Genomic DNA, 26817 nt, shown 5'->3' with positions numbered 1-26817 from the left:
ATAAATGATCCTAAACAGCAAAAAACACTAAGGCAAGGTGGCACTGCAGGTGTGATGTATTGTGGTAGACTCAGATGATGAACTTCCAAACACAGATTCGTGGTTTAATTAAGTAAAAAGTGTATGTATTCTCCTTAAATGCACACCAGTTCTTGCTGATTGAATTTAGCAACTGTCCACTTGCTTCAATTACAAGCACGTATAGTGTCAGGGGATGTTCTTTTTTGTGTGTGGAGAAATGGGTCAAAGTGATTGTCCATGGTAAACAATCAAATTCTAGCGATGTAGCACAAGTAGATTAGACAGAAACACTGGGGCATTCCTCTAAGCCAGGTCAAGCCAAAGTGTGTCCTATGGGTTAGTGTTGACCTAAGAGGTTGTTTGCCTTGGCCTGTGAACCATTACCATAACCCCAAATACTGACCAAATGAAAGAACCAATAAGTATTTTTGTATAATACATATAATTTATTCAACTGATGTTTCTTTGTAGTGTCTAGGCTGAGCTATTTTTGCTCTTAGATGCTTCCATTTTATAATAATAGCACTTACAGTTTGCAGGGCAGACCTAGCAGGGTTGAAAATTTATGAGCTGACTTTTGGCAATTGTGGTATCCTATGATCACATTTAAAGTCACTGAGTGCTTCAGTACGACCCATTCTTTCCCATCATAAAACTCCCGAGCTGTAGGTCTTTCACAGTTCCATTCAGGCCTACTCTTTCATGCAGAACTGAACTGTGACATTTAGCCTTTACTGCATTCACTACCTATTTTGTATTCTGACACAGAGTCTCAGTGGTATGGGTTTGAACTTAAAATTCTGCCAAAACGTATCTTCTGATATTATCCTCCTTTGTGTTTAGCATTGTGGTGACCACTTCTGTCAGTCTTAGCCTTTCCAGCATGTTTCTATTAATTCTGACTGTATATTGAAATCCTACCCACACTACATTATCTAGCAATGAGTTTCTGCTTATGACCGTAGCTGAAATATTGAAACTTAATAAAATGATGTATAAAAACAGTGACAGCAGGGAAAATCTGTTGAGTTCTATTATCATTATAAGCTATACAGTTTTATATGAAAAGCACTGGATTTCAATGGCTTGCATAGTAATATTGGCCTCAAAACATTTCAGCCTAAATCTGAAAGGATTAAAGGCAGAATCTACAGTTGTGGATAAACACTGAGAAACCTAGCATATCAGACCAAGACAGTTTGTTTTTTTTACACATGTATAGTAAACACACATAAACACATTAGACCAGTTTCCATTGTATGAATCTTGTTTGTGATTATACTTGTGAATATCACCTTTTAATAAAGGTGAGGGAAATATGTTTCTTTATATCAAAATTTGAATATTTTAATGTTTGAATGAGGTTATATGAACTTTGATGGCCTTTCTAGTGTTAATGACAAGGTCTTTGACTGTTGACTGCTCTGAGTCAGCCATAAAGCTGAAAGGCAGCAGATGTATGAGTCGTCCTACAAGCTTCACAGAGATGTTTTTCTCTAGTGTAATGTCGCCTCCTCCACACTTTGAAATGTCACTCTGCTGCATCACACCCCTTTATTCTCTTGCCTCCTTCCTCACAGTGTAAGAGGCAGTGCTTGTTATCCACGCATCAAAGCCCCATTTATACCTGTGTGTGTGTGTGTGTGTGTGTGTGTGTGTGTGTGTGTGTGTGTGTGTGTGGACTCAACGTGCTAGAAAGCAAGACATAACAGATTTCTGACAGCAGTGGCTGCATTCTGTTCTATGGATAACTTTTGATCTAATCGTTATGAGATCTACTTAGTTTGTAGTCAATTTAATCTATACTAATGCCATTCAGTAATAGTATATATTAAAATCAAAATGAAATTGTAATGAATTTAGTAATAAAGAAAGGATTTAAGAGACTTCACTGCCCAAGGCTGTTTTCGTCTAAGGCTAAAGTGTATATGAAAGCTTACCCTAAGGCCTTTTTTGTCTGGGTTAAGTTCCATAAACCCACAGACGGGAAGTATAAGTAAATTTTTAATGTAGAGAAATTAACATAAAATAAATATAACATAGCAATTAAAAGAAGAAAACATTTATTTTACAAACAACTACACCATAGCTCATTAACCAGTATAACCAATATAAAATAAAATGAATGAATGAATATTTAATATTAAGTGTGTTCACGTTTCGCCCAGTGATTTCGGGTAGGCTCCAGACCCACCGTAACCCTGAACTGGATATGCGGTTACAGACAATGAATGAATGAATGAAGTGTGTTCACGTTTTGGTTTATTAGGGCTTCCATTCTAATGGGAAATCTGCAGGGATGTTTTTTTTTGGAAAACATTTTCAAGTTCACTCCAGTCTTAAAGTCTTTCACAACTGTAATTGTAAAAACACTTGTTATAAAATTCAGCAAAACGTTTCCTCACCATTTGCTGCCTCTCCAGTCTGTTCCCATGCTTGAAACTGATCCAGTTGTGTTTTTCAAAGCCCCAATGTCTCTAAACTTGGGAGATAGATAACTGCATTACTGAAGGTGCTACAAAATGAAACAACTCCAGTTACAAATGAGTTTCTGTGGTAATTCAAACAAGGAATAAAAACTTACAGACAGGTAAAATTCAGAATATGGACATGAAGGGTAGAAATTAAACCCAGGAAACTGAGATTAATTCGTTTTATTGAATAAAAAGTTTTTTGAGATGACAGCAAGTGTGTGTGTGTGTGTGTGTGTGTGTGTGTGTGTGTATGTGTGTGTGTGTGTGTGTGTGTTTAAGCTTGACGTTATAGTATAGAGGCAAGAGTGTGCAGTAAGGTTGGTGTCTCTTTCAGGATGCAATTCAAATTAGCACAGCTTTTTATAGACACCTGGACTTGGCAACAGAGTATGTATCTGCTGCATGTGTATGTCTTAAACTCAGTGTGAGTGTGTGTGTGTGTGTGTGTGTGTGTGTGTGTGTATCAGAACGTCAGTACTTAATCCGTTGATGTGTGAGGGTGAGCTTTGTAGTAATGTTTGGGTGTGTTTGTAAGGAACAGCAGAACCTCGCTGACATTATTCCCTGGTTGTGCTGGAGTTAGAAGCTTCAGGTAGGTTGTATGTATTTATTTATCTTTGCTATATTAGTGGATTAAATAGTGCATGTTCTTATGCAGAAAGCGTCCGTCTTAGAGAGATAGTGTCAGTGACGCTTCACATACTTGTCTTGAGTTACATCAGACCTAAAATACACAGCAAGAGGAATTCAGCCACTTCTTATAAGTACACAGGCACCTACACACTCTTGCACATACACACAAATTCACACACTCAATTAAATCCTCACACGTCTATTTTTCTTGCTTTCTTTCTGTCCTTTCATTCATTGCAGCACTCTGAGCCCTACAGCGTGTTCTATTACATTCACTCAGATGGTAATCGTATCTTGCGGTAGCTCATACTTTGCTGTCTGCTGCAATTTCATACAAGCTTTGGGTTTGTATTACTTTTTTCAGTTTTAGTTTGTGTTTTTCAGTTCTTCCCGTTTATTTCTCAAGTTTACCTTCTTCCTGAGTGATTAGGTGGCATTTTCTATAATAAACAATATCCTTGCTTTTGGAAAATAAAACCATGTGAGGGAAGAAGGAAAAAATCGATTAGTTATTTAATCCCAGTGGCCTGGGTGTATCAGAGATTCTGTACAAAACCTATTTCAAACATGGCCATTCCCAAGTAGGGGACTCTGAAGCATGAACTGGTTTGTTTAGGAGCTATAGAGCAAAACCATTTATTAATATAACATAAAATAGTTGGTGATATTTGTGTTATTTCTTGATATTTTAAAAAACAGTATGCTTTTATAAGCATATGATGAATATGGTCAATACTGAAAGAAAACTAAAAACAGTGCACATTACAGAGAGAATGGACAGTTTTTTTGGACTTGCAGTGTATCTTCTATGATATGTAATATGTACTGTGAATATTTTATGAGTACTGGGGTTTGTTTGGATTTTTTTTTCATATAATCAAAACCTATATTCATCCTAATTAAAAACCTGCTTAATTATCAAAATAACCGATTGCTTAGTTACTAGTATTATTGATTTATTGATGTCTGACCTAAGTAGTTACAGTTCTTCCTGGACACAGTCTGAGGTTAAATGACTTTTTTGGAGGCCAAAAATGCAGGGGTCAAACAAAGGGCAGCAGTCCTCAATCAGGATTTGTGCCAAAAACCTTCTAACTATAGAATCCTAAGCCTGTGCGCTCATGCCTGTGATTAAGCCCACAATTAACCCTTTGGTGTTATAGTGCACTGACAGTACCAGAAATATTGTGTAATCTGATATTAATAATTTCTTACTTCTAGCTCATTAAAGTGATTTTCTGGTGCACATACTAAACTTACAATGACCAAAATTGTATTAGAAATAAGAAGAGAAGATACACTCTATGCCCTAAAGTTTGTAGACATACTTCATATTTAGAGGATTTTGCTACTTTATATTGCACACATTGTGGACACCTATACACATGCGATATTTTACAGCAGCTCTAGCAACCCCAAGGGCACTATGCTTAATGCCTAGCATTGGTAAGAGGGGTAAAATCCTGCACTATTGAGCTGGGAAACAGTGGAACCATGCTCTCTGTTGGAACTCCACCTAATATTTGTAGGTTAGTTAAAAGTGGGTTTTTTTTACTCAGAACTAATCATACAACATCATTACCAGACCTCACTAATGCTCTCAAGGCTGGATGCAATCAGATCCTCACAGCAAGTGTTCCAAAATCTAGTCAAAATCACTTGAAGTACAGCCTACCTATTAACTGCCTTAATTAAATGGAATGTCTGTGATTATCAGACACTGCAGTTCTCTCTGGTTTGTTAATATTCAGAGGCTCCTTGTCTTTTAAGGTGGAACAAAATGTCTGTTTTTATTCACTGTTAGATTTAACACACAAACTTGTTTGTATCACGGTTTGTTTAGTTTTGTAGCATTTTCAGTAATGCAGTTAGCTGTCTCCCAAATTTGGAGACATTTCCACATTAATTGATCTGAAATAGCTAAAATATCTTAATAATACCCACCTATGGAGATTAAATAGAGCAATATCGTCATCTTGGTTTGGCTTTTCAACGTTTAAAGTTCTCCATGTTGCGTAAAGAATACACTTTTTTTGTCATTTATTGACACCTGGGCTTCGTAAATACATTGGAGTGGTTTTGAGCACACAAACAGGCCTGAGAGCTAGCAAATGGTGATAAAACATCTTCTGAATTTTATAAAAAGTGTTTTTGATTACAGTAGTGTATTAGTAGTAGTGTAGTATGATTTACACATTCTTGTATTTATAATTGCATTGATACATATTAATTATATTTAAATATAATAAATTGCAGAACGTACTACAAAATTAAATCTGTAATAGTATAAAAATATTTGAAAAGTATAAAAAACCAAAGGAACTGCAATGCTAAAGGTCAATGCTCATGTGGTTGTGAATATTGTGTAATATTCTCACTATAAAAATTGCTAATACAGCTACTTAATTATGTGGCCTCTGATGACTATGTGTGTTAAGTAAGTTCAGTTAGTGATGTTTATGTGATTAAACGCATGTGACAAGGAAATGATACAGCACTTCTCTCCAAACATCTTTACACTGACTCAGGCCTGTCACAAAGCATCAGCTTCTTTTGTGCTCTCCGGTCATTGGTGAATATGTGTTATAGGTTATGCCTGAGTTTGTGAAAACAATCCGTTGTTTATTGCTCATTATTGTGAATTGGCCTTTGCAATACCAATATCACAGAAGAGCACATTATACAAATAATTAAACTTAAGACAAATGTGTTATAATTAGTGCCTTTCAAGTTACAAACAGTATAACCTGGGTCTTTAGGAACTTTTTCTAGGGAACATATCACACCCTGGTCCTGTCATGTGTCTGTTTTCCCCGTCATGTGCTCTTGCACATGGATCTGTTTATTGTGGTTCCTGTCTCCGCCCAAGTCCCACCTTTGTTCCACCTTCTCGTCAGTGTCTCCATCTGTGTCTCCTTTGTATTCCTGCCCCCTCGTTATCTGTCTCAGGTGTCCTTGTGTGTATTTAAGTTCCTTTGTCTCAGACTTCCTTGGTTGGACATTTGCGTCTCTTCCCTTTGTATGTCAGTCTAGTCTGTCTGTTCTTTCACTGTGCTCAGTTTGTCTGTATCTCTTTCTCGAGTCTGTTAGCATTTCTCCCTCTCTCTAGTCAGTTAGCATTTCCCTGTTTCTGGTCTGTCAGTACTTTCCCTCTGTCTCTAGTCAGTTAGTAATTCCCAATCCTGGTTTGTCTGTGTCTGTCTCCCAGTCTAGGTCTCTGTTTAGCTCTCTTTGTCCATGTTAGTCAGGTACAGGTTACTCTCTATCTATCCAAGTCTCTCTGTCCAGGTCTGTCTTTGTCTAAGTTTCTTGTCCAAGTTATCCAAGCCATCTGTCTGTTTTGTTATCTTTTGTTTAAATAAAAAGTTACTGTGTTATAGCGTGTGCATCCACCTCCATCAGTCTGACCGGTCTTGACAGAACAAACATGTACAATATTTTATTTATATTTTAAAATCAATATAGTGAACATTTAAAAATAATAAATGATGCGCAGTTGGAACACAGTAGTTCTTTATTGTACCTCTGAGGTTAGAGGGTACTTTGAGGTATAAAAATATTTATCATTTAAACTAATTTTTAAATAATGAATAAGGTGGCACAGTGGCACAGCAGGTAGTTTGATGTGTTCTCCCTGTGTCCGTGTGGATTTCCTCCAGGTGCTCCTGTTTCCTCCCACAGTCCAAAAACACAACTTGGTAGGTGGATTGGTGACTCAAAAGTGTCCGTAGGTGTGAGTGTGTAAGTGAATGTTGAGTGAGTGTGTGTTGCCTGTGAAGGACTGGTGCCCCCTCCAGTGATTCCGGGTAGGCTCTGGACCCACTGCGAATCCTGGATTGTATAACTGTTACAGACAATGAATGAATGTATAATGAAATGTCAGCTGTATCTTTCTTCCTAGATGGTAGTAGAGTGTTTAAGTAGTTTGAGCATGATATCTTAATATTGTGCCCTCTCACACTTTGTTTCTTTGGTGCAGATCATTCAGACCTTTTCTCTAGTGTTTTTTTTAAAGGATTAGTTCACCTTTACTTGGGTGTGCATTAAGCAGCTAAATTATAGTCCACCAAATCATGGTTCTTGGTCGGTTTCCAGGGTAACCCTGGTTTAGTTTGAAGAATTCAGTATGAGAGCATGCTTTACTTTGCTGCATTCTGTCCGCATAATATGCCTGTTTAAACATTTGAGTGTTTGCAGATGTTCATATAATTCCTCCAGTAGCAGCTGTTGTTATAGCAAACGAGTAGTAGTATAGTAGCATTTGTTTCTGACACATAGGCCAGAGCACATATTTGATGATAATTTTGATTGGTTTAATGCAAACTGATGCAGGATTATAGGATTATCCAAAGCAGTAAATAAGATTAAACACCTGTATTTTTATTAAGCTGAATATATCTGGATTTTATACATTTAAATGTGCTGTTTTTGACACCAGTGAAGGAAAAAAATAGAAGTCAGAGGGTTTGTATACCTGCCAAGTCTCTTTTCAAATCAAATAATACCCATTAGCAATGCAAAATTAATCAAAATACTATGATACATTAAAAAAATCCCTGTGTGAAGAATGTTAGACTCAATTAGAGTTCTTTGGGGCGTTTGCTGATGCAATATTGAATAGGTACTGGCCGAAACTCAAGGTTTTAGTATTAGCAATGAAAAAGATAATGTGGTATCTTGCTAGCTGTAATAACAATAATATTGTTTTGTCCACATCATGTAGTTTGTATATTTGTGAAGGGATTTTTAATGTCCAAATGTCTTTTGTAAAAATCCTCTTCAAAACTTCTGAAGAGTCAGGTAGCAGCTAACAGAGAGAAGGAATTATCTGCTTCTTTCTCACAGCTGTCCCTGACCTCATCCAGCAGTAATTACTGTTTTTGGAGACCAGTGTCATGATCTCTCTCCCTCTGTCTCTTTCTCTCTTTCTCTCTTAGAGTTCCACAGGCAAAGAGGCACTGAGGTCAGCAGCATAACTGACCACAGCACATATGATACATCACTGGACAAAGGTAAAAGCATTGCATTTTGTTTAAACACATGCAAAGTTACCCAGTAGCTGTGACAAGAAATATGTCACACTGAAAATAGTAAAGGGAGATGATGTATATAGAGATTTACAGGTTTTTTATATCTGTAAATATATGATCATAATTTATCTCTCACAGAGGCTTAAGCGGATCACAGAGGTTTGTGGATGTTAAAGTGAGAATTCATACAAGAGTATTCAGATTAACCCCATCTTATCTGAAGTTTTTGTGGCAATACATTCAGAGGCAGTGGTTTTGTCCTCTTTTACTCATTACACATGAATCTCAGGGAAGATGGACCACATGCATGTACAGTATGTACCTTGGCTTAACATAGCACTGTGTGTGCTACCTTGTTTTCATCATATATAAACATAGCACGGAAAGAAAGGACATTTGTGTTTGGTAGATCAATTCTTTATTGTACAAATGCTTCTTGGCAATAAATCATATACCGTTGGAAAGCCTGTTAATTTCCCAAACATGCATTTGTGTGATGAGCAGTAGAGCTGAGTATGTGGGTTGCGCCCATGAAAAATATGCCAAATCCTCTCTGCCAATGCCTAACAGCTTATTTGTATGATGGTGTGGGGCGGCTTCTCCCTCACTGGAAAAACGAGTCTTGTCATCATTGGAGGCAATCTAAATGCAGAGAGATGTTGAGATGAAATTCTGCAACCAGTGGCAATCCCTTACCTCCACAGTCTGGGACCGAACTCTATCCTCCAAGATGACAGCACTCGCCTTCACAGAGTGGGGTTTATCAGAGACTACCTCAGAAATTGGCAGTGGAGAGGATGGAATGTCTTGCCAGCGTCCTGACCTCAACCTCATTAAAAACTTGTGGGATCAGCTTGAGTGTGCTGTTCGTGCCACAGTGACCAAAACAACCACTTCGGCTGACTTGTGACAAATGCTGTTTGAAGAATGGGATGCCATCCCACAGCAGTGTGTGACCAGGCTGGTGACCAGCATGAGGAGGAGGTGCCAGGCTGTTGTGGCTGTGTATTAGTTCTTGCACAAGCTGCTGAGGCTCCTGTTAAATTAGTAAATTGTTAAATTGCCAGTATGTTCTTGTTTCTTCAAACTTTCATCATCCAGTCACCAAACACCAAACGAGTCAATGGCAGAATAAGCTGTTTGGCATTGGCAGAGAGGATTTGGCAAATTTTTCATGGGCGCAACCCACATACTCAGCTCTACTGCTCATCACACAAATGCATGTTCCTTACAGATGTGGCACCATTTAAAAGGGAAATGAACAGGCTTTCCAACAGTATAAGATTTATTGCCAAGAATTATTGTTACAAGAAAGAAATAATCTATTTGATGCACATGTACTTAAATGTGTATGTACATACACTTTCATATAGATGAAGAAGCAGTGCATTATGCATAAACTGCAGGTTTACACTCATCACTAGTTTTCTACATAACACACAACCAGAAAGATTTGCATCTGAAGAAATCTTATTTCTGCAGACTTTTACAGTAATAAAATTATAGGACTCCCTGATATTATATTCCACCTTCACTCAGCGTGGTGCTAGCAAGTGTGGGCATATTTTAGCTAACATAACAGAACTGGGAAGTTGGGGCTTTTCCACTGCATGGGACCTACACAACTTTACTCAGCTCGGGTCTGCACTTTTCCTTTTCGGCCAAATCTGGTACCTGGTTCCTGGAACCAGGTCCTTTTCAGTCCCTGCTCATGCTGGGCTCCAACCATGCAGTGTAGATACAAAATCATGACGTAAACCCTGCAGAGCGCTGATTAGCCGGAAAGACATGTCAATCACCACAAAATGCAGAGCTCTTTCAAATCCAGCACAAACTTGACACTTGTAAAATCCCTTAAGTTACAGCAGCTTTCACATTTCATTTTTTTATCAGAGTCACAAAGACAGCTCATAAAATTACCTATAGGTGTTTTGAAGAGGTTTATATGTTCATTGGGCCAATGGCCAACAAATATTTACATCGAAAACTGAATCTATGAGAACTGTGGTGCAGAGCGGTGTTCAGTCCAAAAACAAAAACAACACTTGAATACACAGTAAGGAAACAGCACCTAAATTCACCGGCTTTGATTTTGTGGCTTTCATTGCCCGCGATTCCCGTTAGAGCTGGTGTTAGAGACAATTCCCATTAGAGCCGAGTTGAATAGAGTAGGACTCATGCGGTGGAAATACACCATTAGTGTTCTCTTCCAAGTGTGTTGAGCTGACCAATAAAATCCTGCTGGTAGCAGTTTGAAAGGAAACCTTGGTGGGCTTCATATGTATTGGAGGAAGCATGTTTTCATCATTGACGCTATGCTACAATTATTTTCTTATACAATATATAAAGGCAGTTAATAACAACATAGTTACAAGCTCATTGCTATACGTTTAACAGTTTAAATTTAGTGGGACAGTGGCTAGAATCTGATCACCACACGTCTGTTTAACAGATATATACTGCACTCTGCATGGTGCTGGACGTCATTTGCCATATAGTTTCTACACAGTGATGAACAGTGTGCTATAGGAGAAGTCCATTTTGACATGTGGCCTGAGGGCTTGTTCTCTTCATGTAAGAGGCTTTAATAACTTTTGTTGGCTAAACTGCTCTGGTATTTTGCTCTTTGTTGAGTAGCAGTGAAGAAAATTATGAGTGAAAGCGAGAAAGAGAAATAGAAACTTGTCCAAAGCTTTGGGGCTTCGGTGCTATCGTTAATCTTTTAATCTTGATTAAAGTAGAATTCCTCAGACACATTATTGTATTTGAACTGCAGAAGAGGAGAAATGGGCAAGTTAAATATATGTAATTATTTATTTGTCACTGTATAACAGAAACATCACGCTGTCTTTTTTGTTTGATGCATTTTTATAGTTTCTGGGAGCTTTTTGTTGATTTGTGTAATCAGAGAAACAGTTAAAGATGATAGAGGTAAATATGCAGATAGGTGTCACATATGCAAATAATTCATTACATGTAAAATGAATAATTGCTTCCACAGAAAAGCAGTTATAACATTTAATAGTGTTTTGCTAATTTCCATATTTAGCCTGTGTATTTGTAGTTGTATTCCAGCACCACAGGCCCAGCTTTTAGGGGCCTACACTTGTTTTTGGCAAATTTCTGTATGTTACAATATCTGCTTTGGCAAATGCTGACTGGGTGTCTTCTTTTACTAGTTTAATGTTATAGCTTTTTTGTTTATCCTCTATAATATTCCTAGCATATTAAAAATGTGTCTGTAATTTTTTGTGCGGCCATTTTGTTTGCAAACCTCATAATATTAAATATGACAAAAAAAGTATGATTTGTTGTGAAAATGCCTTCCAGCTGTACTATACTCTGACATGTAACCCACCAATTTGGACAGATGTGACCCAAAGTTTTATGTTTCATTGATGTAAATATTCCTCTGTGAATGAAAGTGGAGTAGAGCTGTGTGAGTGATCCCTGTCTTTGAGTTGATATGCAGCCACCGGATGGATTCTTGAAAGCCTGCTGTGTATCTTTCATCAGACATTTGGAAAATCACTCATTCTCAGCAGTCCTCTCATCACTGTCTGTTGCTCCCTGATCCTCTGTCTGTCTCACTGCATGATTTAGAAAAGAGCAATTCTTATTGTAAAGCATCTGCTGTTACGTTACATAGAGAACACAGCTTGGTTTTTTCTAATGTTTTGTCTACAGCTTCTTTTTGTAAATTACCTTAGAACATTTTGTCCCCCAAAGAACTCAATCACTTAAAATGCAAAGCTTTGCTGCTGTATTGTGTTAGTCAGTTTTGTGTGTAGAAATGAAACCGTGTCTTGGGAGCATATTGAAATTATACCATTTTAATCACATACCAGAATAACTTGAATAATATTCATTACATCTGATTGTGTGTGTGTGTGTGTGTGTGTGTGTGTGTGTGTATCTATGTGAAAGTGAGTCAATTAATTTGTAAATGATTCCCAGTTTAATTGCAGTGCCAGTCAGAAAGATGGAATCCTAGAGCGTGTGTCCAACTTGGCACACAGCACAGTAGACTGTGACAAATTTCCACTCTGGTGTTTTGGATTCACATGTAACGATCCAAATCCTATACCCTGGACACTTTACAGAAAATGTAGAAAGTGGATTTTTTTGGCCCTGTACTTCAGGTACACCTGCAATGATGACAATCCAAAGAGTAAAGGACAGTAACTAAGCGTAGTGCTGTGGTTTTGTCATGACATTAACAAAGGACACAAATACAGGACTGATACTGCACATGGGGCATAGGCTTGGATATTTTATTACATTGTTTAATCAGCTGAGAGGTAAGTATAAACACACCCTGTTTACTTTTATACTACATAAATAGAGGATAACATCTTCAGTTTGGTGTTTGAGAATACTTTGGGAAAGGTAGAATGGTCTTCCTTCTTCTCCTTCGCCCAAACTAATGCTTCCCAACTGTCTGTTAGGTGAATTAATCATAATTTTTCTACTCCAAGCAGGTTGAGTTGTCAATTTATTGTGTAGTAGATCACAGAAGGAAGCATTTTGCTGAATGCAGAAGTCTCAGTGGAAACAACTCCTTAGCAGTTTGATAGGATCACGTGAGACCTAAGTTGTGGGGAACTTGCAGTGACTAAAACTGGGGACAGTAATACAGAAAGAAAGAAGAGGCAGCATTGACCTATGCCAGCTTCTTACAGCTTTATGTTTACTGCTCATATTTAAAAAACAAAACAACAATTAGAGGCCAAATAGTTATTAGTTGCAAAGTTTGAGCCAGGTATTACTTGCTAATACAGTGTAATCTGAGCAATCCAGTAGTGCTATACATATGTGAAAGTTATTGTTTACATTTATATTTAATTACATACCAGAATGAACATAATAATTATTACCAAGTTAGCTAATGTTGAATTTCAGAGGTGCTAAGTAGAATTTTTCATAAACAGCTTGACAGCAGGGGTTTGAGGAAGAGAGAGAGAAAGAGAGAGAGAGAGAGAAAGAGAGAGAACAAGAGAGAACAAGAGAGAACATTCACCTGTTGGACATTCTGCACCTTGGCCCTAGCTCCTCCCATATGTGTGCCTGTGTGTGCTGTTTTGTGTGGAGGTGGGGGTTGGTTGAGGTTTGGCTGATACCGCCCAGTTTGTTTGAGAAAGAATAAGCAGGGGAGTGGCAATGAAACACATGTGACAGTGCTGACACTCTCACCAAAGAGAGAGTGAAAGAGCAAGAGACCTACAGGAAAACAGTGGCAGAGAAAGAGAGAGAGAGTTCAGAGGTTTTGTGTTTAGCTCATTAAAGGTGATGATATATTATTGGAATTGGCACATATGAAGTTCAAGTTATGATTGGAAGCAGACTCGGGAAGAGTGTGGAATGAAGTCGGACGCAGAGGAAGGGCAAGCCGGTGAGTAGCTAAAGTTACAGTTGTTCTTTCTAAGGCAGAAAAGAATTGGTTCTGCTAAAAAAAAAGTTTAAAGACCTGAATGACAGGTTTTGCTCTCAGTGAGCGGGGTGTGGGGTCAGATATGGGTGGGTTCAGGTTCTTAGTTGAATGCACTGAAACCGTTATGATCTTTGGACCTGTTTGCATTCAAACCAAGGCAGCAGGAAAAGTGAAAGGAGATACTGTTTACTTTCAAAACATCTCTGTTTCCATTTAAACTCAGGAAGCGAGGATGTCAGGTCTGTTTGGGTGTAAACTTCTGACATTTCTATGACAAGGTTTAATCTTGTGCTTCTTTATTCAGCAAAGAAATATTAAGATTTACCTTTATTTGATTTGATTATTTATCTGTCACCTTTAAATATATACATATACACAGACGTGACCAGGGGACTGTGTTTTACACACTGTAAAATTAAATTAATTGGAAATATTTCAGTAATCTCATTTTGCCCCAAAACTTGAGAGCTAAATTTAACAGATACTATGATAAGCAATTCACAGAGACTGTTCAGAATTATTTAATTTGTCTTCAAACAGTGAAAGGATGGACAGAAACAACTGTGAAATTTTTCAGATAAAAAGATCATTTTTACCTTGACTTTCTCTTGTGTTTTAAAGATGAAAACTTTAAATTTTATCAACAGTTTAATATACTCCCAAACTTTCACCCTGCACTTTCATTTTCACCTTTCTTAATGTGAGTGGATTATATAAGTGGTCACTGACATATTTTTATGTACTGAATTTTCTAGGCTGTTCTTGCACTTTATTGTACACTGGTAATATTAAATAAAAAGTCACAGTGCATTTTGATTTTCAGGTTCTGGCGTTTTTTGGTTGATGTATTCCAGAGTCTTCAAGGCTTGAAATTAGCTTTTGAAAATGAAGGAGGATATAAATTAATTTGGAGCCTGAGCTCAGGGCATTCATTGCTCATAAACTGGCCTCTCTTGCTGATCTCTTTCTGGGCCAATGCCCTCTCCATTAAGTACACAAGAGCACTAATCTGTCATTGGCCTTGGCTCTTTGTCTCTTTCTAAGTGTTTTTATTTCTCTTTTTTGTCTTTGTGCTTTCTTCTGAAGGTCACATTATTGGATATTCTTAGTCCCGCTTTCTACTCAGTAGTTTCTGTTAATTTCATTACACTTCACAATTCCTCTGGTAGGACTATATGAATCTGCGTTGTAGAAATCATGCAGATTTGCTGAGGTTTAAGAATTTATAATATTTTAACAGAAAACTTTGTTACTGAGATATTGATTTACATATAGAGGCAGACCACCAAGGCTGCTGTGGTCAGGGAGTGGGCACAATGTTTAAAACTCCAGCAGCACTGCTGTGTCTCATCCACTCATCCACAGCAACACACCACTACCACATAAGTGTCACTGCAGTGCTAAGAATTATCCACCACTCAAAAAATACCTGATATGTGGTGGCCCTGTGAAGATCCTGTCAATGAGGTGAGGAGCCGGGTTAAAACGGGGTTAAAGTTTCCTGTCCAAAGCTATCCATTTTATGATGTATATACCATGGGAGGGAACTATATATAACATTGATGGCGGCACAGCTCCAGGGACCTGGAGGTTGTGGGTTCGAGACCCGTTCCGGGTGACTGTCTGTGAGGAGTTTGGTGTGTTCTCCCTGTGTCTGCGTGGGTTTCCTCCGGGTGCTCTGGTTTCCTCCCATGGTCCAAAAACACTAATTGGTAGGTGGATTGGTGACTCAAAAGTGTCGTAGGTGTGTGTGTCATCCTGTGAAGGACTAGCGCCCCCTCCAGGGTGTGTTCCCGCCTTGCGCCCAGTGATTCCGTGTAGGCTCTGGGCCCATTGCGATCCTGAATTGGATATGCGGTTACAGATAATGAATAAATGAATATAACATTGATTTTAGGCTTACTTGTAAATGATTATCATCAACCGATAATAGTTAATATTGGTCAGAAACTTGCCAAATATAACAATTTGCATCCCCACTCAGTAACTCTACTCACTCTAAACACAGCTGTGAGGGACTTTATTTTCCTTGTCTTATTTTTATTTTTTATTTTTTTTACATCTCCCTAATTCTAAGACCTGGATTGAGTGTTGAAAGTTTTCTCCTGATATTAAATAAACAACTATGTAAAGCAAATCAAATGTATAGCAGAACGGCAGTAATAACTTCAGAGCTTTTATGGAATAAGACTCTTTTGTGCACTTAAAGCGTGTTCTTGAAAGAGTGTCTTATTTGTGTAATGAATTAGGTTGTTCAAAGCAGAAGTAATTTATCAGTTGTTCTGAAAGTGCAGTTGACTGGCTCATTTTTGCCAGCACTCTCATTGCTGTAAGGAGCCCATTATCTGCTGCTTGTGTGATTGTGCAGCTGTGTGACTGCATTATCCACTAAGAGCTGCATTATGCATAATGGAATTTGAGTGCTTAATTAACATAGACATTAACACTGACTTTTTGAAACAGTGGCTGCAAAACCTCATTTTGTTGCATGTTGCAGAGTTTGTGGGTCTGTTCTTTGTTCTTTGTGGTTTTAATGGAATTTAATGTTAGCAAGATTTACTGAAACCTTTTACACTTTCACACACTAGTAATGACCGTACAACATGTAAAGACTAGTAATCTGATATGTTCAATATCTATTCCCAGAATCAATATCTATTTTAGTCATTGCTCCACACACTTGCCATGCCATTTCTCTTATGTTAGACTCAAAAAATTGTTGGCCAGCATCATGCTGAGTCTCTTCTGATGTTACTTTATGACTGTGCAGACATTTTTGCAACCCAGAAAGTCAACATCTATTCTGTGTGTTTTGGAGTGCAAACAGCAATCAGAAGAACAGATTTACTGCATTCTGAGTAGTCTCCCATGGATTAAGTTAGACTTGGGCTACAATATCTATTAAAACCTGTCATGGAAACTGGACCATAGTGTTTTATAGACCACTGAAGTCATGCGTCATCCTACAATCTGCGTCATTCTGGAGTCATTCTCTTGCTTGTCTAAACTGGTTTTCTCTTTGACAGAAATGAATGAGATTTTTGAAAATCACAACACACCCTGTGGTTAAAAAAAAAAAAAAAAAAAAAAAACAGTTCCAAACCTAGTATGTTAGTTTCTCAACTGAATGCAACTGGAACCATTGTATTATGAGGTTGTTTAGAGTCCCAGTTATGAATAATGCTATATCTATGTGAGAAAAAGCTACAGCTCATGCAACCTAAGATCAGCCTACTCGTTATATACATTCTATTATTAAACATAAACAGTAGTATTTGAAAATAACACCAGCATCTCGAAATGTAGGCTACGTCTGCCACAGCAAATTAACTACCACATTGAATATAGCTTGCTTATGTTATTTTTAGTCTTATGATGTCTTTTCAATGTGTAGTATTGTTAGCTCATAGGTAGCAAAACTCATATTTAGATTTATTTATAAAATGTCAGAGACATTTGGGAGGGAAAAAAAGAAGAATTTGTATTCATTCATTCATTCATTCATTCATTCATTATCTGTAACTGCTTATGCAATTCAGGGTCGCGGTGGGTCCAGAGCCTACCTGGAATCATTGGGCGCAAGGCGGGAACACACCCTGGAGGGGGCGCCAGTCCTTCACAGGGCAGAATCTGTATTCAAATATGATATTTGTTTCTAAAACAGAAATTAATTATACATTAATTATTACAAATTATGGACATGATGCTGTCTACAGAATAAAAACTGCAGTGGCATATCAAAGGAATACTAGGTACGATTTGGGTGTTTGCTCCTGGGGTTCTCCCTAGTGTAATTCATATTTACAGCACTTCATTGAAAAATGTTTTCCTACTCTCCTCCAACAGGTACATAGTGCAGTTTCTGCAGTGTTGAGCCCAGAGTAGCAACAACTACTTTACATATTGCAGCAGAGTGAAGCACCACTAATTATTTTGAAGCTGTACTTTTAAGGAAGACTATTACATAGTGTTCCTTTAAGTTAGCTTTTCCAGCTAATTTAGCTTTTTCAGTATAGTCTATTATTTAAATAGTGATTTGTTAATTAAGTCTGTTGTACTAGCTTTGCACATCATATGAGAGTGAGTACCTGATTAATCGTTAGGATGATCAGTAGAATACTTGACTTCTTATATACTTTGTAGTGACAGTTGTAAAATTGTGATGTTATTGGTTTTGCCGTATGGTCCACCCTCAGTGATGTTTTGTGAAATGGTTGAGGGACTGTGAGAAAACAGTTGGTCGAATGTTGGCAGTAGAGTCCGTCTGGCAGTGTGCTAGGTCATGTAAACAGAAGCAAGCAATCAGAGCCCTTCTATAAAACACACACAGTCATACACAGACACGCATGCACACAGACACATGCACCTGATAAGGTTTAATGTTTGGAGCTGAGTGACAGTTACTCAGGGCTGCTGTACTGATCTGATTTGTGCTGCTTCTTCATTTTGTCTTTGTCAACATCGAGCTGCCAAGGCCTCACGATAACAATTCCCACATCAAACAGACTCTCATGAAAGGATTTATACCATCATGACTCAGTGTTGTTATATGGTTAGCCAGCTCCTGCAGTGAACCACATTCAAGCTGATTTGTAATGGGGCCCTCAGAGACTGAGGATCCAAGGTGAAGCTGTTATTTCAATCCATTTAATTTTTTTTTTCACGCTATTCAATGCTTGCAAGCTTTGCTTTTAACTTTCTCTTCACTATTTGGTTTTGTACGAGTTCTTCACCTCCTGACCCCTGCATATTTGTACATGTGCATCTAAGTGGATTCTTAACCAGACACCATTTAACAGTTTCGACTGAGAACCATCAATTTAAGGCTTTTCTATAAGACAAAAAGCTCACGGTTTTTACAGGCCATTCTTTTCCTCTGTACATGCTGTGGCATGTGGTATATATTACTTTCTGTTATTTGTGATGGGGTATTGAGTGCTGCTCACGTGTTCTCAAAGTTTTCCAGGAAAGGAAAAAAGAAATTCTCTTGTTCCTGCAAGAACTGAGAAGTCGATGACCAATAATGAACCCAACAATACAGAACAGAGAGCTTTTTTAAAGCCATGAACCTCAGTGAAATACAATATCCTTTGATTAGAGGTCTGTTATTGGCATTTCCTTAAAACTGCAGGATGAGGTATTTTTATGTTTAGATCAAATCATAAATTTCAGTTCCTCACTCTCAAAGCTACATGACCTTCATACTTGTTTCATAGTGACCACCACATAATTACTTACTAAATAACATGGTTTAAGATTAATAACTGAATAATAAGCATAGGGTTCCAAGGTTTTGAAAGCAGCAGTTCAGAGGTCTCTCTTTGTAGCATCATAGACTAATAAGCAAAAATGCTAAAAAAAAAAAAAAAAAACCTGTTAGCAAACAAGGGGTGGCACGGTGGTGCATCAGGTAGTGGTCCTGGGATTGTGGGTTGACGCCGCCTCCAGGGTGTGTTTATGCTCTCTGGATAGGCTCCGGACCCACCGCGATCCTGATCTGAATAAGCAGTTACAGACAATGAATGAATGTTAGCAAACAGTAATATGACATTCTCCGTGATTCCCTTTTTTACTCTCTTTTGCTTCTTCTTCATTTCCATTCTTTCCCCATTTCACTCTCTTCGCCTCCTCTTTCTCTCTGTCATTCTCTCGCTTTTCATTTATTTTTCATTTATTCATTCCTTTATATTTGATATAATGTCCCATTTCAAACTCTTATTTATAAATCACTAATCTCCCTCTCTCTCCCCCTCTCACTAGCTCTCTCTCTAACACACACACGCATCGCACACACACACAATCACACACGCATACATTCTCTCATTATATTTCTTTTATAAGTATCCTTTCAGGTTTTGCATAAAGCAGAGATGCCGCTATGCCGTAAATTAAAATGTGTATTTAAATGAATTCTGAGTGCTCAGGTCATTCCAGAAAAGAGATAATATATGTGCATATTCAGCTGCTCTGCTGTTTGAAGCAATTTGCATTAAATAGCTGACTTTGACTAATCATTAGTCCTAATCGCTGCCTCTTTCCTCTCTAAACACCATTACTGTAGTCTTTAATATCCCCTTCACACAAACACACAGCTGGTCCTGACCAACTATCAAAATGCACACATTTACAGTCAGTCATTATACAGCTGTAAACCCCAATGTACACATACAGGGCCAAATCCTAACCCACCCACCCCAAACACCCAATCCACGCCCACATTCATTTGCACATTATATATCTAAAACCCAAAACACACACATACAGAGCTCTAAAATCCCAACACATACAGCTGTAAACCTCACAGAGACCTATACATCCTAAACCCAGGCACATTTATACAACAATTAAACCTAACCCACACATATAAAGCTCTAAACCCCAACCCAAATATACACAGCTCTTAACCTCAACTCTAAACTTAAACACACCCACCACAGACATGCACGGCACTGAATCCCAACACACATATATACAACCCTAAGCCTAAGCCATAACCAAAACACATTTTACAAAATCTAGATGCTACACACATACACAGCCCAAACCCCAACCAACACATATACAGCTCTAAATCCCAGCCCACACTCATACAGCTCTAAACCCAGCCACACACATTTGTAGCAATTTGCTTTTCAGACTAGTAGATTTTAATCTAATTACATCAAAAAAACGTTGCCTGATTAATTTTGTGTCACATTAAATATTAGACTTGTGCAGCTGCTGAAGATTGTCTCAATTTATTTGAAGCTTTCGTATTCAGATTCTACACTCTGTGGGCACAACTGAATTTCTGCCCACGGTGGATTTACCATAAAGTAGCTGAATTAGCTTGTGATAAAGTTTTTCTACAAACGTTTTCTCTTCTCTATTTCTGTAGTTCTGCTGCGTGAGGAGGTGCTGTGTCTCCAGGAGGAGGTGGCTGAGCTAAAGCGGATGAAGGAGATGTTGAATAAGGAGCTGGAGGAGAGTGGAGGTGGCTGTTCTGCTGAGATCCTCTCGGCTGCAGAGCTCCGAGTGCAGCTCTCTCAGAGAGAGCAGGAGCTGGACAGAGCCAATGAGGCTTTACAGGGTGAGTCTAAATTCAGTTGACCTCTTCCAGGAGCACTGACCCCTAGGTCTAAGCCAAGAGCTGAGCCCAAATGATTTGAACAATAGGTTCCAGTCAGGAAATCTTATTGCCCAAAAAATTGTTCAGGAGCCTTATGGTGATGTACAGCGTTTAAGTTATTTACAGCTTCAAACTGAATGTTGTCGAAGCAAATCTGAGGCCAGTGTGAGACATTATTGAGAACTCGAGGAGATGTGCATGAGGTTCCTGAGTTCATTTTCTCAGTGAATTATCTGAGCAGCAGGAAGTGTTTTTGTCTTTCCGTCTGGTATTCCGTCTGTATCGTGGAGAACAGGAATATTTAAGGAGATGTCTACTTTGTTTTTCTTTCCTTTGGATTGTGTACAAGGTAAAGATGCCAACTGACTATTCAAGATCAAATGCACGTTTAGGCTTAAAATAGTCACAACACACTTAAAAATCACCAAAATAGCCACAAAAACACTAACAGCACTGAATAAATGTATGTATGGTGAACATTTCTTATTTCTCATTAATGTGAATTCGAGTCTATTGTCTGTGTAAGGAGGGGGGGGGGAGCACTCTCTTTTGCCAAAACCATATGATGAACCTGGCAGTTTTTTCACATGATGGCTCTCTCTAAATGAATCCCTTCTGCAGTCACTCATAATTACCCTAGTGTCTGTAACCTTTAACCTCTCTGCTCAGTCTGTCCCCTGTCACCTCTATCTTTCACCCTTAGTTCAGACAGCACAGGATGAATCTTCATTAACCCTGCCCCTGATACTGACCCCTGGCCCTTATTAATCTTTTCAGGTGGGGCACACCACAGTGAGCAGTGGTTGATTTGGGGCCTATAATAACCTCTTTGTTGACCTTCACAGATACTCACTGATGTCACTGCTAGGCATTCTTTATTTTACCACCCTGGAAATTAACCATTATTTTGATATTTATGTTGTGTAGGTCGACACAAACATTTGGACATATAGTGGACATATTGTAATTCAGCTTTGTTAAAGGTACCCCATTTTGGAAAATATTCATATAAAATTTTAAGATGAAATGCTAGAGTCAGGAGCAGGTGTGCCTGATTTAGTGGGCCTTGTGAGTTCCATAGCCCCTAGTGTTGGGCTGTGGAGCAGTAGAACAACACTCTTTGTAGAGATCTAGAACCATAACTTTGGAATAGGATGGAGAGGCTTTTGTGACCCAGAACGGATTCAAAACCAGTACCCCATTAATGCTCTTTTTGCTAAATGCCATAATAACCTCACAGCATTGCTCCTACACCTAGTCTTAAGTCACTAAACTGACCATTCAGTTGCTGCCATGTTCGTATTCATTCAAACTGGCCTTTCACCACCTGCTCTATGGAGGCAGTGAAATTTATCATGAGCTCATATTATCGTCCCCTGAATCTTTTGCATAATATCTTTCCCAGAGCCACCCCCGTCAGCCTCTTCATTTAAGAATAACAGAGTCGTGAACTCATTCACTTGAGCTTTATAAGAGTCAGAATTTATTTTAAAGATCATAACCTATTCAGAGAGTGGCTTATTCAGAGCAGACTCTGAAAGCAGGTAGTTATTACAGTGCAGCATATTATTAACATCCAAGGTGTGGATTATGTTAGGGGTGTTCATTTGTTATCGTCTGTGTATCAGTGTTTTGTTGCCCACCTTTCGCTTGCTGTGTTTCTTGTTTGTGGAAGTCAGTTTACATCTGGAGTGTGTGTAATAAAGCTTTGTTTTGTAATTTCATATTCATCCATGCACTGTATCTTCTCTGCTTATCAGTGAGTGATGATAGTGCTGTTTGTTTATTTTGTGCTTGTGCTTGGGGCTGGTTGCACCTGTTAATGAGCAGTGTTCTACAATGATTATTTATATTTTATTTAACAGTCATTTCTACATGGAAGTCCCACTGAGACTAAAGTCGCTTAATAATATGGTCCATTTACAAACCACAAAACATGTGTTCAGTTTTCAATTACCATTGCTAATGACTGTAACAGCGCTTCTAATTAAATAATAGAGCCTGATGTCTTTCTCTCAAAACACATAAAAACAACAAACAACCAACCTATTCCACACACAGTGTTTGTATCTTTTATAGGGATGGCCATAGGCAGGGGTTCAACTGGGAAAATGGAGGTGGGAAAAGCCCAGATTTTTCCATGAGCCTCTCCAATGTAAGAATAAGTATATGGAGTTCTCAGCACTAAATACAGTGGAAAATGTGATCAAAACTAAAAGACTTTCTATTTCTGACTTAAACCTTAATTAAGTCGATGAAGTTGCTAATTGTTTTGTTTTGTTTCTTTTGTTGTTGTGCCAGCCTAGCTTTGAAAGCTTTAAAAATGGGTGTTGGTTGTGTAATATTGAAAATGTAAATCATCTGTAATATTGACAACATGAAATTTGAAATATTAATTTAATTTAAGTTTCACGTTCATGGAAAAACATTGCACAGATAAGCAATCTCATAGACATGTGACAAATCCCACTCTCACGTCTCTTCCAAGCGACACAAACAAACACTAACTGCATGGCAGAGAGGTGTAGCTTTACTGAAGGAGTGATGAGAGTGTTCTTGAAAGGAATGCTGGCACTTTTCAGCACTTACAGTCAAAGGGGTCCAGGAAAGACACGTTTTTTCTAAATGGAAATTGCTCTAACAGCGTAATATGGCAGGGAAACATGATCTCAAGTGTAATCAAGAAACATAATATGAAAAAAAGATTTATAACATTAATAAAATATATATTGAAAAAATAAAAATCATTTTATCAGTAATATATGAGGTTCTCAGTATGTGCAAAGCTTTACAAGCAGAGGCTAATACAATGTATTGGTGAAGTGCTGTGTGGTTACCCAGGCAGAGAACCAAATGCTAGTCTTTTACATAGAGAACAGTGATGTTACCCACTACACTACACTACACCAATAACTATTATTACAGCTCAGTTTGCAGCATATACACAGGTAGTGAATAAAAACACAAAATGTCTCAAAATTAAGCTCACTAGCTTTTTAGTAGTGTGTTAGGGCAGAGCAGCTGGTCAGGGCTGAACTCTGGCTACAGTACATGCTTCTATTTCCTTCACCAGGTGCTCCTGTGTCTGTGTGTGCGAGAGAGAGAGAGCACACGTCTATTTGAGAGGGTCTTTGTGGCATTTTGGCTAGCGTTTCACTTCCACATAATGAGTCTTTATTTGGGGCAAATGGGCAGAATGTCCTTGCAAAAGTCAACATGTAATTTGCAAGTCAGACTAGCAGCTCCGAGGAGCAGCACTATGTGAAATAAGAAATGCAAAAGTTGGAGACACAGGAGAGAGAGAGAGAGAGAGAGAGAGTCATGGTATCAGTGTCAAACTGATCAGTCCAAACAGTGTTAAAGATCCCCTCCAGTGAAATCAAGTCTTTTAGGAAGCAATCCCATCAACTTGCAGGACAGGATTTTTAGGTGAACTCAGACTGCAGACGAGAACCAGAGCCAAAATGGAGGTAGAGGCGAGGACTAATTGCATATTCATAGAGCTGAATGAAGGCAAAGGTGTATGGGATTATGGCACATTTGACTTGAAAAAAGGATTTTGAAATCTGTTGTTTTTATGAACAGAAATGTTTTTTTAGCAGTTGAATTATTGACCAGAGGGGGACTAGGTTCTCTGCAAGTGTGGATATTACTACACTATTTTGTCACACCCTATTTCTTTATTTTTTTCTTTCACTGTTTATAAATCTCTCTGTCTCTCTCTCTCTGTGTTGCTCACTCTTTCTTATTCTCATGCTGAAGCGATGAAGGCGGATCGTAAGAGATTAAAAATGGAGAAGGCAGAGTTGGTGAATCAGATGCAGCAGCTGTATGCCACGCTAGAAAGCCGTGAAGAACAACTCAGAGATTTCATCCGCAATTATGAACAACACCGCAAAGTAAGATACCACATGGCATTTAAAAGGTTAATATTCTACTCCACTAGTATAGAAGTGTTTAATGTTCCATTGATTCACAGGCCAAAGGGGATTACACTGCTCTAGCTAACAGTAGTTATTGGGCTTGGTGATGTCAGACTCATATGCAGAGCATTTCATTCTATAAGTAATGCTTTTCTATGGAATTTATATAAAGGAATATTTGAACTAAAAGACTGTATCAGCAGTGTCCCACTTAAAGCAAAAGGAATTCACTAAGTAGAAGTATATCTAAAGTGTAAATCTTAAATAATGTGTAATTATTGTGTGTGTGCGTGTTTTAGGAGAGTGAGGATGCAGTAAAGGTGCTGGCTAAAGAGAAGGACCTGCTGGAAAGAGAAAAATGGGACCTGCGACGCCAAACTAAAGAAGCCACAGAATTGGCAACTGCACTACGCTCTGCACAGGACCTGAAGGAGAACAGGATCAAAGAACTGGAGGCAGAACTGACAATGGTAAGACACACACGCACACATACACTTTCAGAGTGACTAAGGGATTTTCATGATACAAATGTTAGTCATAAGGATCTCAAAGCATATTTCAAATCCAAGATTATTGTGTATGAGGGTGTCGGCTTGTATCCAGTGGGTCCTTTGCGTTGTGGGCTATGTGTCAGTTTCAAATTAAAATCTATTGACACCCTCAGTTGTGTTGTACGATGTGTAGACTGTGAAAATTGCATTTGTATATGAAAAACAACTCTTAGTATGAGGTCATAGCAAGCCTACCTGATCATCTTCATGCAAATAATACAGTATTTTGGTGTAGTGTCAGAAAATTTAGCATCATTCCACACCAGGGTTCAGACTGATGTATCCATGTCTCATTAAAATAACTTTTATTAACAAGAAATTCTACAGATCTCAGATCTCATGAGTACACAGATGGGATGCAACCAATGTATTAGGCCTCAGTCACTGTATCCCTATTTTGCATAATAATAACTTTATACATATTGTACACAATGTCTTTCAGAGGTAATACAAACACCATGAATGACTCTGTGTACTCTGTGAAACTATTTGCACCCTTTTGTAGTGTTTGTGAATATGTGTAACTCTGGGGAAAAGAGCATTCAGAGTGTTACTTTTCGCACCCTCAACCAGTCAGTGTGTAGCTTAGATGCTGGAGCATTAGTATGTGTGTATGTGTGTGCCTCTTTAACAGATGAGTAACTATGTGGCCCAGAAACTCGAGTGTCAGCTGTTCGTTCGAGATCCAGAAAAGCCAGTGTCCCCCAGAAATATGTCGGTAAGATCAGCCAGGCCTACCGGTCACGGCAGATTCCATCTCTGATTGGCCCACAGTGACCCCGCCCCCTCTGCCGTGTGTTATTCCAAGTTTCTGAACCAATCTGATCTGATTGGCTGCACGTGTGTTCTGTAAACTCTCCAAACCAGCCAACATACAGTAGAACATGTCTGCATATGTGGCTGGAGGCATGGGAAACATTTTTCTTTATCTGTGTGTGTGTATGTGTGTGTTAGACATGTGCTGCATACCAGATTAGATTAAGAACTGCTGTGAATAACAATGTTTTGAAAAGAGTTACGTGAAGCATCTCTTCATTGTTCTAAGAACCTTCACATAATGTAAAGTCTCCTTACATTATGTGGAGTTTCTTTCATGATCATTTACCCATTCATAAAATTGATTCTTCAAAGAATTAATCATTTTTAAGGGACTCAGACAGGTTAAATTTTGGTATGTTTATTTTTTAGTGTAGAGCCACACACTTAACCATATATAGCTGAAGTTATAGTAAATAACTAGAAACTGAGTTTATTAACAGAGATGCCCACTCAGTTCCAATTGATGTGCTTCATTTTTAGAAAAAAGGTGTAAAGCAAATACATTACAGTGAACAAAATAATAGAGAAGTACTTTTCTTTGGATGGTTTTTGCTGCATCTGTTCTAGGTAATGCTATCTTTCTTTCTCTATGTACTTGGACGTGCCCAGAAGAAAGAATATATAAAACGATAACTGTGCACTGAGATCATTTTGGCTCAATTTACTGCATGAAAATTATTAATTTTAGAGTATAGCACATGCCTTGTTTGTACACTGCAAAAATTTGATTTTGGCAAGTGAACTCCTCTTGAAAAAAGGCACTTTACCTAATATTCCTTATTATGAGATTGTGAGATTATTAATTGCTTGCTTGTCCGTTTTGCATG

The 26817-nt window shown here is 38.2% G+C and overlaps 1 protein-coding gene across 2 annotated transcripts in view; it reads left to right on the top strand.

Moving 5' to 3' along the window:
* Nucleotides 1–26817, top strand: part of kazna (kazrin, periplakin interacting protein a) — a 47012-nt gene that overhangs the window by 7644 nt on the left and 12551 nt on the right. Inside the window, exons 2-6 of one of the 2 annotated variants that reach the window (XM_066644715.1) lie at nucleotides 8066–8140; nucleotides 20467–20658; nucleotides 24460–24596; nucleotides 24920–25090; nucleotides 25806–25889. In XM_066644715.1, coding sequence (XP_066500812.1) covers nucleotides 8066–8140; nucleotides 20467–20658; nucleotides 24460–24596; nucleotides 24920–25090; nucleotides 25806–25889 — 659 coding nt within the window. The remainder of the gene's footprint in view (nucleotides 1–8065; nucleotides 8141–20466; nucleotides 20659–24459; nucleotides 24597–24919; nucleotides 25091–25805; nucleotides 25890–26817) is intronic. The other variant, XM_066644716.1, reaches the window with a different exon arrangement.

Source organism: Hoplias malabaricus, chromosome 14, assembly GCF_029633855.1.
Source record: "Hoplias malabaricus isolate fHopMal1 chromosome 14, fHopMal1.hap1, whole genome shotgun sequence".
Taxonomy (NCBI): domain Eukaryota; kingdom Metazoa; phylum Chordata; class Actinopteri; order Characiformes; family Erythrinidae; genus Hoplias; species Hoplias malabaricus.
This window is presented reverse-complemented; position numbering and strand designations above follow the sequence as displayed.